This window comes from Eulemur rufifrons, chromosome 7 (assembly GCF_041146395.1).
Source record: "Eulemur rufifrons isolate Redbay chromosome 7, OSU_ERuf_1, whole genome shotgun sequence".
Lineage (NCBI taxonomy): Eukaryota > Metazoa > Chordata > Mammalia > Primates > Lemuridae > Eulemur > Eulemur rufifrons.
The window spans coordinates 282,758,400-282,771,657 of record NC_090989.1 but is presented as its reverse complement, the minus strand read 5'-3'; the positions used below and the strand labels follow the sequence as shown (position 1 = coordinate 282,771,657).

Sequence of the window (13,258 nt, the reverse complement as noted above, 5' to 3'; positions counted from 1 at the left end):
GGAAGGTGTGTGCCAGCCCTTCCACAGTCTCTATTTTAATGATACCAGAGCCTTTCATCTTGTTATCTATAACCTATACCAGATGACTTTGGGTCCTTTTCAAATGTAATCTTCATTCTGGTCCTGATGTTATAGCAACGGTCTGAAATTTAGAGAAATGTGTTGACTACTTAATAGTCAAGAAGAGGGATGCAGTTTGAGAACCAGCATCCCAGAGCACCAGTCTGTGACACTTTTTGCATGTTGGTTTTAAATTCTTTGGTGGTGGCAGCAGCAGTCTCTCTCTTGAGGGTGTACGTATATACCCTGCTAGCTGAGTCCTTCATGTACCTTATCTCATCGAGACCTTACTAGGTCCCTGTGACCAAGGACAGATCCTCAGTGACCAGTGAGAAACCTGGAGCCACTCACGTGGCTCTGAGTCTGAGAGATCCCAGAGCCCAAGCTCTTAGTCACTCCCTTGTGTGCCTCTCACGCGCCCCATTTGAACACTGCTGTTCTCTAGAGTCAGCACTGGGTGAGGTAGTAAGTACATGAACCCTGTCATCCGTGAGCAGATAATTCTTCATGTAAGCAAAGAAATGAACTTAAAGCCGGAGATATGTTGGTTGTGTATATGGAAGAATTTGAAACCATCAGAGAAACAAACACTGGAGTGGGTTGTAGAAGCTTTCTGTTCACTGAGGCAGTTGTTGGAACATCTTTGAGAAGAAGGGAGTGTGGGCAAGATCTGGATCCACTTCTCCTCCCGTTTCCTCCAGGTCTGGAAGGAGCGTGGGCTTTGGAGTCAGACATTCGTGAGTTTGATCCCAACCTAGCACTCAGCAACAGCTTACCTGTAAGATGGGGATACCACAGGGTTGGTACGTAGGGCATGGGAAAGATAATGAATGCATAGCTCATAGCCCAGTGCTGAGCTTAGAGTGGGAGTGGGTAAATGCTGGCTCCTCTACGCTGCCCCACTTCCTCTCTCTGATCTCTAAAGAAAACGTGAAAACTTCATAGAGGCTTCCTTGAGTCTGCCCAGCTTGGCCTGGCCTGGCCCTAGTCCCACGAGTCCCATCACTCCTCCCATGGTCTGTGTGGCCTCTGCTTCACACTGCTGGTGTCCCAGCGGCTCACTGCTCCAGGGCTGCCCGTTGCATGGTGCACGCTGCTCTCTGGTAGAGCTCCTGAAAACGAGCCCGAGCTGATCACTTTCATTTTCCACCCTTTGGTCTGATTTCTACTGTTCAGTCTCTGTGAGATTCAAATGCTATATGTACATGATTTGCAAACACAGAACTACAAGGTGGTGTTATCATTGATCAAACCAGTCCCTGGTCCACATGACAATGTGTCAGATACCTGATGATGGCTCCTAGCTACCTCCCCTTTTCTCTTTTCTGTCCTATTAATAACAGTCAACATTCCATGAGTGCCTTCACACAGGCACTGTGACGAATGCTTTGGTACCTCAGCTTGTAAGTTCCACAGCCTACAGGAAATAGTGCCAGGATTCCCCTACTCAGCGGCCTTGCTTCTCCAGGGTGAACCCTGTCCCAGGCTCTACAGCCCCAGCACCTCCAGCTGCTCCTTGGTCCACATGGTTGCTGCCTGCCATCTAGATGGCTTATCTCAGCCCATCCTATTTTGTCCAAGTTCTTTTCAAAGTCTGGTTCACAAAATTATCCAAATGTACGATAGAGACCGCCCAGCAAGAAGTAGTGTAGGACAGTCACTTCTGTTAGTGCAAGTGATGATAACAGCAGATACGGTGGCTACCACTGATGTGCCATGATGTACCACAGATGGTCTGCTGTGGTCCCCCTGCGATCATCGCATCATCCCCATTTTATAGAGGAGGGAACTGCTGTCCACAGGGCAGAGCTGGGATTTGAACCCAGACCTTCTGGTTCCGGGTCAAAACTTGCAGACTAAATTCCTGCCCGTTTGCACTCGTGATAATTTATAAACCTCCCCCCCCCCAAGAACAAGACCTTACGTCTGCTCATCCTTTTGGTCTGTTGGTGGTGTGGGTATTCTGTCATCCAGTGTATTAACTGTCCCTGCAGACTTCTTTCCATCTGCACATGTGACAGATATGCCACATAATATCATCCAAGTCATTGATAATAATGTCAAACAGGACAGGCCCAGAGGGCTGAGCCCTAGGATTTGGGGCTGGAATTCTGCCCCTAGTTTGTCGGTATTTTGAGGATCTAGTCATACCTGTCCCAAATACACCTAATTGTTTTCATGTTCTCCCTGTATTTCTCCATCTTAACAATAATTCATAATATTTTCACAGAGAGTTAAAATTTATAAAGCACTTCAACGTGCTGTGTAGTTCGTTTTACCTTTTGTGCTAGCCCTGTTCCTACACGTGAGCCCTTTCTGATGTGTGGGAAGCTAAGCTTAGAGAAAGCTGCTGACTCTACAAGGTCATCGGCTAGGACAGTGGCAGAACTGGGATTCCACCCAAGATCATCAGAATTCTGGTCCTCTGCCCTGTCCCCAGCACTGCCACCTGCCTTCTGAGGTTCATGCTCAAGTTCTGACAGAACTTGTATAAGAGTTTTGGGCTAAATAATCTCAAAGTTCCCATCCATTTCTTGGATTCTGGTTCATATCTTCATATTATCTCTTTCCTTTTTCTTATTGGAGTCAGACATTCCTGAGTTTGATCCTAACCCTAGCACTCAGCAACAGCTTACTGGTAAGATGGGGTACCATGGGATTGGTGTGTCGGGTGTGGGGAAAGATAATGGACATGTAGCTCGTGGCCCAGCGCCGAGCTTAGAGCGAGGGAGTTCGATACATGCCGGCTCTTTTACCCTGTCAGCAAACCAATCATGGCGTTAACGGGCATTTCCTAATTGCCTATGTTCTACACTGCCTGCCCTTGGCCCAGGGCTCAGAGTTCTCCTTTTCTACTCTTAACTAGATCTTCATCTTTGGCTCAGTCTCTGTCTGCGTCCACAAAGTCACTCTCAGGAATTTCTCTGCGGTATCTACTGCCACAGCAGGGCTCACCTGGAAGGGGTATCTCTTCTGGGGCCCTGGCAGTTTTACAGAACACTTGCTTTGATCCTGAGAAAGCATTGCTAAAATGATTGGCCTGCCAGCATGCATCTCTGCCAAAATAGAACCCAAAGATTAGGAGTCCCGATACAATTCCTTTACCTTCACTGACTGTAAAAGGTTGGGTAGTGTGTCCCCTTTTCAGTAGGCTAAACTTTCACCCCACACCAGCTGATTCCCACCTCTGCTACTCTGAGCGTTGGGGGGACTGGGTGTCAGATTCCCTCTGGAGTTGCTTGTTACCCTTACCGTGCTCTGAGAGCCACCAAAACCCCACTCAGACATTAAGCCTTTTCATCAGTCGTGGAGCTAGGCACGAGTGCAGAAACTTCCAGTCGGCCACAAGCCACCTGACGCATCACTGTCTCCTTCTGCAGTGACTTAGAGCCCGGGCTTCTCTCGCAGGAGGGGACATGCTTCCTCGGCAGAGTCCTCGGGCCTGCCTGAGGCCCTGGAACATTTGCTACGAGCAGACTCATTCCGATTAGAGGAGTGCACTTGACCAGTCCCCAGTCTGTCTGAAGAGGTCTCAGTCTGCCTGTCTGTCTGTTTTACTTATACCTCTCACTCAGAAAAAGCACTCACAAAATCAGACAAACTGACAGCCAAAAGGCAAAGAGGGTTTTGATAAGCAGAAATTAAAATAGTTTGGGCCAGGCAAGGTGGCTCACGCCTATAGTCCTAGCACTCTGGGAGGCTGGGGCCAGAGGATCACTTGAGCCCAGGAGTTTGAGGTTGCTGTGAGCTAGGCTGACACCACGGCACTCACTCTAGCCCAGGCAACAGAGCGAGACTCTGTCTAAAAAAAAAAATGTTTTGCATTTTGGCATAGGACAAAATTCTACCATTTTCTTTTCTTTTTCATTTTTTTAGTATTTCAGTTAGTACCAAGCCCATTTGCTTCTTTACCCCCTAAAATGAATATACAGTTACTTTCTAATTATAAAAATAATACATGCTTATTATAAAAATCCAGGTCGTAGAGAAAAGCTTAAAGATTACCCATAAGCCCACGACCTAAGTCAACCTTGCTTCACAGTTTGTATCTCCTTCAGACTTCTGTGCATATAAACATACAGGGATATGGATTCTTCTCTTTTTCTTTCTTTTCTTTGGTATATGATGACATTTTCATTTGTCTAAAATGAGATCGAACAAATCATAGGATTTTTTGGTTTTTTTCTTTAGTTATTCAACTGTTACTTTTAAGAGATTTCCTTTTTTGAGTTCCAAAAGTATTTGAGATTTGAGGTAATGCGAACATTGTTTCTATATTAAAATATTTCATGCAAAGAACTTGCTCCTTGTTTAGAAAACTATAGCACGGTGGTTAAGTATGGAACCTGGGGAGTCGTACTTCCTGGGCTCAAATCTCAGCTGTTGCATTACAGCCCTTGCCTCGTGGCCCTGGTCATGTTTTAATCCATTTGGTTGGACCCATTAACCGCATCATTGTCATGGAATGCTCTTTAAACACTGCCTGCAGGAAATGAGTTCTGAAAGTCTGAAGGAAGCGTTCTAGAGGTGCACTTCAAAACCTTGGGGAAAGGATTTATTGTTCAGTGACTGTCATGGACAACTGGATAACTCTTGGGAAGAAATAAATTTTCCACATCATACCCATAAATCATAATAAAACCTAGAAGAAATTAAATCAGTAGCAGACTAGATGAAAATATACTTGAATATTTTTGAATTCCTAGGATGAAGACTTTTCTAAGCATAAAGCCATAAAACATAAAAGAAAATAGTGATAAACTTAATACATAAATAAAATTTTAAAATTCTGTCCTATAAAAGAATGCCATTATCAAAAGCCTGCATTAAAATGACTTTTTATCTAGGAAGATCATTCTGTGAATTTGTAGGTGAAGTTGAGAGATGGCCCTGTGATCTCTCTTCTTTAGTGGTCACTGTAGGAGAATATATTGATTTACTAATTAGGCTGTGATTTCACCTTATTGGCAGTGCAAGTGGCATCTGCCTGTCCTGCTGAGTAATCCAGCCTGGTAACCAAGGGGGGGTTATTCAGCCTTCACTATAAGGGAGTTCCCTGTGGTTAGATAAACTGATCTGTTGCTTGGTAACTAAAGGATTACTATGGTGGAGAAGCCCGTTTGAGAGGGGTTCGGGTATTTGGAGGGCAAGGAGGGCAAGAAAGTTGGCAAGTTCCTGGGAGCACTGCAGCTTGGCAGAAGAAGGAATTGAGCGCCCGTCGCATGCTTGGGTTTAGAACAGTTCATCTTCCCATATGCACTTTGCCTTTTTAGCATTGGGCCTCAGAACAAAGGAAAAGGAGACAGGGAGCTGGCTGAGGGACAACGGGATCCCGTTGAGGGGGCTGTCATGACAGTAGGTGAAACCCCTGCAGGGTTGGCCCCCAGGTTCTTCCACCCAAGGAAGAGATCTGGGTCTGGGAACATGGGCCCCTGCTCAACTGCTGGACCACCAAGGGCCTCTGCGTTAGTGGACTGCTGGGTTTGTGTTCCAAGCTGAAAGGACATTGACTAGAATAAAGTGATGAAATAGCTAGGAAATGTGATCATAACCTGCAGGTGAGCAGGCCCATCTCCATGACGTACTTTCTAGTGGCATCCTCTCCCACGCACCGTGACCTCGAAGGTCCTTAATAAACATTCCTGTTCAGTGGCTCGATATGTGCACTGGCAATTGCCTTCTTCTGCCTCAGACCCAGCTGTTTGTCTGTGAAGGGACAGGTTCCAAGGAGCTGTGCAAGTGGCCCCAGTAGGGGGCTTCAGAGGTGTGCGTCTGCCCACTGTGTGGGTTACGTACGTGGGGTAGGTTTGGAGCCCATCTCTTGGGCTTTGCCTGGTGGTCTGCCAGGTGAGCACAGGTGTGCTGCCCGAGCACCTTTGCTGGAAGATGCCCCTGCAGCCTGCCCTGTAACTCTGGAAGCAATTAGTGTATCAATCGCTCAGATAAGATTCTGGTTATTTATTTTGCTTAGCAGTGGTAGGAGCAATCATTGACGTGCTAAAGCTTAGGCTGGCAAGAATATTTTGACTGAAATTTTGCATATTTTGAAACTCAGGTTGTTACATTTAAAATTATAAGCATTGTGAACCTGGCTTCAAACAAGAGGGAAGAAAAGCATTCCTTCCTGTCAGAACCTTTTCACTCTGTCTGTCATGTAACCTGACTAAAAATAAACTACAAGCACAAGAACTGGCAGGCTTCAGCTTGGCACAAGTGGAGTGTTCTCGGCTGTAGGCCTTGTCTCTGCTGCTTCCCGACCACACATCAGTCCTCCGAAGTCGGGACCTCCACCCGAGACTGCAGTGCCCGTGGTCCACACAGGGCAGGCGTCCCAGGGTTAGGATCACTGCTCTTTGGGCAATGGCAAATGCCATCAGAAGAGCCCTCCCCCAGCTGTCAAGAGCCACTGAGTCCATCCTGGCTACTGGGTGGCCCTGGGGGAGGTGCATGGCTTCTCCAGACCTCAATTTCCTCATTTGCAACTGTGGCTAAAATCCAGGTTCCAGCCACCAGCTAGCACTTTTTATGTTTTACTTCATCTAATTCTTATAGAGGCTTACGAGCTCCATTCTCAGTGTCATCCCCATTCCCACGTGAGGAAACTGAGGCACAGAGCTGGAGTCACTCATTCCATGTCCTCAGCAAGTGAGTGACAGAGCCACCCTGCAGCCCTGCTCTCTCCCCTCACCACTCCTTACTCCTTAGTCATCTGGCTCCTGCCCCATCGTCCTACTGGAGCAGTCCTCGTGAGACCACCAAGGACTGCTCCACATCACGTCATGGCCATTTTCTACCGTTGGTCCTGCCGGGCCTTCCTGCCACAGCCGATCCTGCAACTTGTTCTCTCCTCCTGGACAGGCAGCCTAGTGGGAAGAGCGTAGGCTTTGAGTCCACCTGTCCGGGGGCTGCATCTTGGCTTGTGCACTGACTAGCTAAATGGTCTTGGGCAAGTTACTTAAACTTCTTGAATCTTAGTGTCCTTATTTATAAAATGAGGAAAATAATTATATCTACCTACCTCCAGCAAGGATTATAGGAGAAAATGTATGTAAATCATTTCGCACAGAATCTAGGATATCTTTCCTGTGTAATTCTAAACTTCTTGCTAAATCCTGCCCCTGACGCATGCACGCACCCTGTAAACTCCTGGCCCTTAAATATCTTCTCCTAATCATCCCCTTATTTCAAATCTTTTTTTCCCCACAGAGGTTGACTTTGTGTTTCTTCCGATACGTTAAAATAGAAAACACCATCGTGTGACTGTAACCCTGTCCTCGGGAGTGTGATTATAAATCGGTATTATTGCTTTAACCCAGTTACGATGGGATTCTACAAGCTTTCATAATCAGGTTAATAGCACAATATTAGTTTTGTTTCTAATTCTTGGGTTTTAAAGACATTCTGTTATGTTTATTCATTTTGACCACAATTTCGGCCCAGTTAACTCTGATTATTACAGCAAAGAAGATGCTATAAATATAGTAGTAGAGCATAACATCTGCTTTTTGTAAGAATTCTGTGACACTGTGTTATCCTAAGACACTGCCATTTTGAGTGTGAAGGAATTGCCAACAAGGCAGTGTGGATTTATCAGTAATTGCTTTATTGTTGTTTTGGTTAAAATCCTGTCTTAAGCATTATTTTGCTCAATTTTCATAATCATGCTTGTGTGTGATTGGACGTTTACCAACTTCTTCCTCTGATCCACTGATCAGATGGTAGGTCTGCTGTCTTTTGAGAACAGTTTCTGTGATTGAACATCTGAGATTGATTTTCAACCTTGGGCATTTTCCGAGTGGACTAGGGCAGGTCTGTGTGGGCTGTAGAAAGTTGCTGGTCTAAGCCTTCATGAGGAGTTGACTGGCCTGCATCCTGTGTTTGAGTTTTGCAGGGTCAGAAATATTTTTAAGAGTCTTTTCAGTCAATGAAGAGCATCTGACTGATAGCCCTGCCCTCGCCGTTTGGACCCAGTAGGGCTGCGTGGGTCTCGCTGGGCTCTGCTCCTGCGGGCTGAGTCCTAAGGCTCCCGGTTGCCCAGGAGGAGGCCAGTGGCTTTGAACTCTGAGGATTACCAAGTGGCTGGCATGTTTTCACTGCTTCACGTTGTTGAGTTTTAAGGTGGGTTTTCCCCCCGTCCTTTGGCAAACTGCTGTATCATACACCTCATTTGCCATCAGAGTATGAGGGTGTATAGCTCTTTTTTCCCCCATGAAAACAACACAGAACAAAGCCTCACTTTTAAAAATGCCATGATATTTTGCCACCGTTATGAAAATCTGTCAGCGCCGTATCTAATCTTCTGGTGCATAGAATATCAAAACAAGCACTATTGAAGGGATTGTACTTCTGTTAATACAAAAATGTCAGCTTCACAATCTTAGAACCAGCTGCCATCCGGCTCTTTCCAAATGGGAAAGAAAAAAATAATAAAGTTTCTTTTCCCTCTGCTGTTACTGTTCTTCAGGCCTGACCTTCATAAGAAGACCCGGAGTAAACACCACCTTGCTGAAATCTTACGTTCCGAATACTCAAGTGGGATGGAGGCCAGCGTTGCCAAGGTCAAAAAGCAAAACAAACACGAAGAGCCCGGCAGCCAACCGCTGCGGCTCGGTGTACAGCCAGCACCCTGTCTTGGCCGTGGGAAAAAATTAAGAAACAGAGAAAAACCAAAAAAGGCTTACGGAGACATCAAGACTTCCGGGAAAGTTTTTTAAAAGTCTCCCTCCACAGCACTGGATCTTAGAGTGGGTCCTGGAGGCCCCAGTGGCACTGGATTGATGTCCTCTTCTTGTCAGAGGAGCCCTGTGAAAAATAACTGCCGCCTTCTCCTGAATGCTGAGTCCCTAAGACGCATAGGAGCCCCAGCTGTTGTCTTTTGTGGAGGAGCCCTGATAGAAGTCAGAGCAGAGAGTCAGCACGGTGTAAACTATCCAAATAACTGCAGACGGTGTCTACACCTCCTATTTATTCCGTCAGTGCCAGACTTTTGCCTTCACCCTTAGATGAGATTGTCCCCAACACTTGGCGTGATGATGTCCTGTGCATCAGCCTGGCCGGGGTTTGGTTCTTGCCCTGTAATAGTTCTGGGGAGGTTTCGAAACTTCAGCCCTATCAATGCATATATTGGCTTGAACTAGGATGTTAAAAACTGGATTTAAATTTATAAAACAGAAAAAGGTAGTTATCAAGTACTCATTTTCTTTATGTACAAATGCTTTGTTGGGAAGGACCAAAAGTTTTTGGTCTGGTTCAAAAATACTAATGTGTTTTCAGGCACATTAGGAGCCCCCTGTTTCCTTCTAGGAACGTGCTTCTGTAAACACAATGTGCTATTTCCATGCACTGCCCCTTCTTTCATGTCCACAGAAAACTCACTCTCTCAGGGCTAATTGATTTACTGTTGCGTTTTTATTATTTGCCTTTGAAGTCAAAAGGCACCAGCATCCTGAGCTGGTTTCCCCCATCAAATTCCATCTTCAAGAAAAGTCTGGGGGTCTTTGTAATGTAACCCAGGCCACAGCTGCCCTCCTGCCCCCATTGTGTTTTCTGGGAGGTTTGAAAGAGGCCCCCCGGAGTGCATTGATTTCCCCATAAATGTAAGATTTGGACACTTACAGAGGGGTCCAAAAGAGAAAGGGTTAAAAGGCTCAGCACAAAAAAAGCCTCAGCACCTCTGTCTGGGCATGGCTCCTGCCCTCCTCACTGTGTCTCTCATTCTCAGTTTTCTCCCTCCTGCTCTGCAGTGACTGTGTGGCCATCGTGCTTTCCTAGGATGAGTGTGTTGAGGCACCACTTCAGTAAACTCCCAGACCCCCTGGAACGAAGTGGCCAGGGGAGGGTGGTGAGAGTTGCAAGGTGGGCCTTTCTGCAGAGCTCGGGGGTCGGCATCCTTGCCTCCATTCCAGACACCAGGAGTGCAGCTGACACCGCACAGCAAGGGCTCCAGCGTGGGGCGACTGTGACCCTAAAGAGGCTTGATCCTCTGCCAGGGGCAAAACTGGACCTTCTCAGAGTTGGCAGTCACATACAAATTGATAGAGACCGTTGGTGAAACTTGTAATGATAATAAAAACAAACCTACAGAACACGTCAGACTGGCTTTGGGCAAATCTGCCGCCTTTCTTTTACTTCAGTGTGTAATGGTTCGCATGATTTGGATGAGAAAAGGAGGGATCAAACTTTATAGGCAAAACCCAGCTGTGTGAAAAACAGGATTAATGCCAGTGATTGGAGTTGATCAAAGAGAAACCTTCCTTACATTTTTTTCCACAGTACTCATTCCACAAAAGGGTGACTTGGCAGAGGTCTGCATTCCTGTGGGGAGAGAGAAGAGCTAGAACGGTGCAAAGTGTAAACGACTGTAATTCCAAGATCAAAACTTACACACCTGATACGCTAACTCCATAGATGCTATGTGGGCCTGTTTCTAAGTAGAATCAATATGTTACCCCAGTTAATAAAGAAACATGGATTTAGCAGATTTAGGGTTAATATTATTTAAATTTAAATAACCTTAAAATAAATCTCTTTCTCTTATTATGGCTCTTGACAGATTATATATTTCAGGCATCAATTAGGCAAAGCTTTAGCCTAATTCCACTGTACATAATCTAATTTTTATGTGTATTTTTAATCGTGCCTCTTTTTTAAATTTCCCAAACTTGTCCAAGTTTCTGTGCCACAAGCCTGGTTCCCATATTTAAAGTCATAAAGAATTTGGGCATTTAATGGAATTTTGCAGCTGAAAGCTTTTTTCTCGGGTGGACTTGTAGAATACTTTTTCAGGATCCAAAACATCCTCATGTTTGCAATCTTTAGGGGCTGCCCATCTTCAGAAGGCCCCGTTCCATTCTCATGTACTGAAGGGCACAGAGCCCTTGGTGGGAGATTAAGCCGGTGCTGATGCAATGCAAACAGCATTTTCCACTCTTAGAGCAGCAAAGAACCAACCAAATCTCAGCAAAGGATATTTTTTGACAAAGCCTAGTGGGTTCCTTTGATTTTTTTTCTTTTCCCCCTGGAGTGAAAGGAGGTGAAATTTGGGGGAGAGAGGGAAGTAAATGAGACCTTTTAAGGCGAATATGTGACAAACTGCCAGTGGCCTTGCTGTTTCTCGCACTTGAGCCCTTCAACACATGGTCAGTGGAAGCCATTCAAACCCAACCATCACTTTCTAGAGGCAGGAAACGTAAGGCTTTTGCACTAGTTGCCCTGCTTAAAGGGTTGTTAACTGGTCTTGTTAAATCATCTCCATGACCATTATACTTTATCTCTTAATCTGCTCCGCCATAGGAAAAATTCAGAGCAAGGCCTGTCAGTGTGGGGGCAGTGGGACACCCTTAAAATCAGCTAACATTCTTAATTTCCAGAAGTCTTGCAACTGAGGCCTAGTAGGGCGATCTAAAGTTCTTTTAAACTTTGTTGCCCCTGCCCTTTTGAGTCTAGGTTGATAAGGGGGTGGGTTGCTGGAGGAGCAGAGGATGCCTTCTCTGTGCCTCTCCTATTGTTCAGCCTGTGGGGGTATCACATTCATTTCTATTTTAAATGAGAGCTCACCCAGGCCCAGGGCTGGGAACAGAGAAACCAATTTAGCCTTCTAAGTGGGTGAAAGCAGAAGCCCACCTCACTGTGAAGGTTGTGAAGTTATTATTACAGATGAGATGTGCAGGACAATTTAAAATATTGTAATTATAAACTTGTAGGGAAGCCTTGTTCTTCATTAATGTAAGATATGAAATCGCCTCTGAGGTACAAGGACAATTACATAGTTGAGAATGTGTCTGTGATTTACACTGCCGCTGTGTAAATGTAAGGGTGGTTGCTCTAGCCTACCTCCTTCACTTTCACAAAATGAAAAGCACACCAGTGCAAGTTGTCCTTTGATAGATTTTTAATATGATTTTAAAGAGTTTTGTTTGGTCTCATTCTTATTCAATGAGATTAATTTAAAGCACTTATCCCCTGGGTTTAAGTCAATCCATGTAGGATTTGGGCAGGGTTTGTTGCATGGGGGGTTTTGTTTGCAGGAGGCTATGAGAGACTCCTTTCCCACTTCATTAACCCTGAGTTGGGGACAGTCCCTCCTCGCCCCCCACCACAGCCAGAGCTGGGGATTTACCAACCCCCATTCACATGCAAAAGAACTCAAAAGCCAGGAGCTCCTTGACTTAATTAGCTGCTGTGCATTTTGCAAAATTAGAATAATACCCTCTGTATCCCAGGAAAGAAAAGCTGCTGTGTGAGGGCGTTGGGGGGCGGGGAGGAAACAGTAGCAGACCTGGCCGCGGGTCTGCTCTTCCAGAGGCGTTGTAGTCTGCACGTCCCCACCCCTCCACCAGGCAGTCCTCCCCGCAACAACCCTGCCGCAAGCCTAGAGGGGGCTCGGCTTGCTAGGCCCCAAAACGTCCTAGCCCTGAGGGCCAGTGAGCTGCAGGTGGTGTGTAGGAGGGGAGCACCTGCGCCCACCTCCCCAGAGGGAACAGCCTCGGAGGTGACCTTGGCCCTTAACGTGAACTGGAGGCCCGGAGTCTGACTCGGGAATTAAACCCCCTCCCCTGAGATTCTGTAGCCACAGGCTGGGGCGGCGAGAAAGGATGGGGCAGACGTTGGGATTCGGCTCCCCTCCGGGTCTCATTTCCAAACTACTCGCGGGGTAAAGGGGGAAGTGAGAAGATGCGGGCGTGAGGGGCGGTTACCCGATGTGGCGTCAGGGTCAGGTTCGTCTGGTTCGGCTAAGGCGCGCTGAGTCCTACCGCACCGGAGGCCGGAGCCGCCGGGGCGCCCGCGAGCGGAGCCAGAGCGCGGCCGGGCGCGGGGCGGGGGTGGGGGTGACGGGGGGAGCCGCCTCGGAGCCCATCTGTCGGCCCCGCGCCCGCGGGCCGGTCACCAGCTGCCGGGGCCCGCGTCGCGGCCAGATGAGTCGGCTCAGCGAGGGCACTGCGGCCCGGCCCGCAGCCGAGTGAAGCCGGGCGCTGACCCCCGCCCCGGCCCCCGGGACCGTCTGGGAGCAGCGAGGAACCAGATGGAGAGGAAGGGGAGGTGGGGAGAAGGGGCTCGCTCATGGTAGAGACGGGAAGACTGAGGCCAGGAGGGGGTCCCTGCCCAAGGCCCCAGCGAGTCCAGTCGGGGCCCCCGCACACGGCCACAGCACCAAGGAAGAGGAGGCGGACACAATCGTCTTGTTAGTGAGGATGGAGGG

At 47.2% G+C, this 13,258-nt stretch overlaps 1 protein-coding gene across 1 annotated transcript in view; it reads left to right on the top strand.

Annotated features, from left to right (window-relative positions):
• DDX31 (DEAD-box helicase 31) overlaps positions 1 to 10,131 on the top strand; it is a 73,539-nt gene extending 63,408 nt beyond the window's left edge. Inside the window, exon 20 of the mRNA XM_069474776.1 lies at positions 8,525 to 10,131. Coding sequence (XP_069330877.1) covers positions 8,525 to 8,774 — 250 coding nt within the window. The 3' untranslated portion in view covers positions 8,775 to 10,131. The remainder of the gene's footprint in view (positions 1 to 8,524) is intronic.
• Positions 10,132 to 13,258: the final 3,127 nt, after the last annotated feature.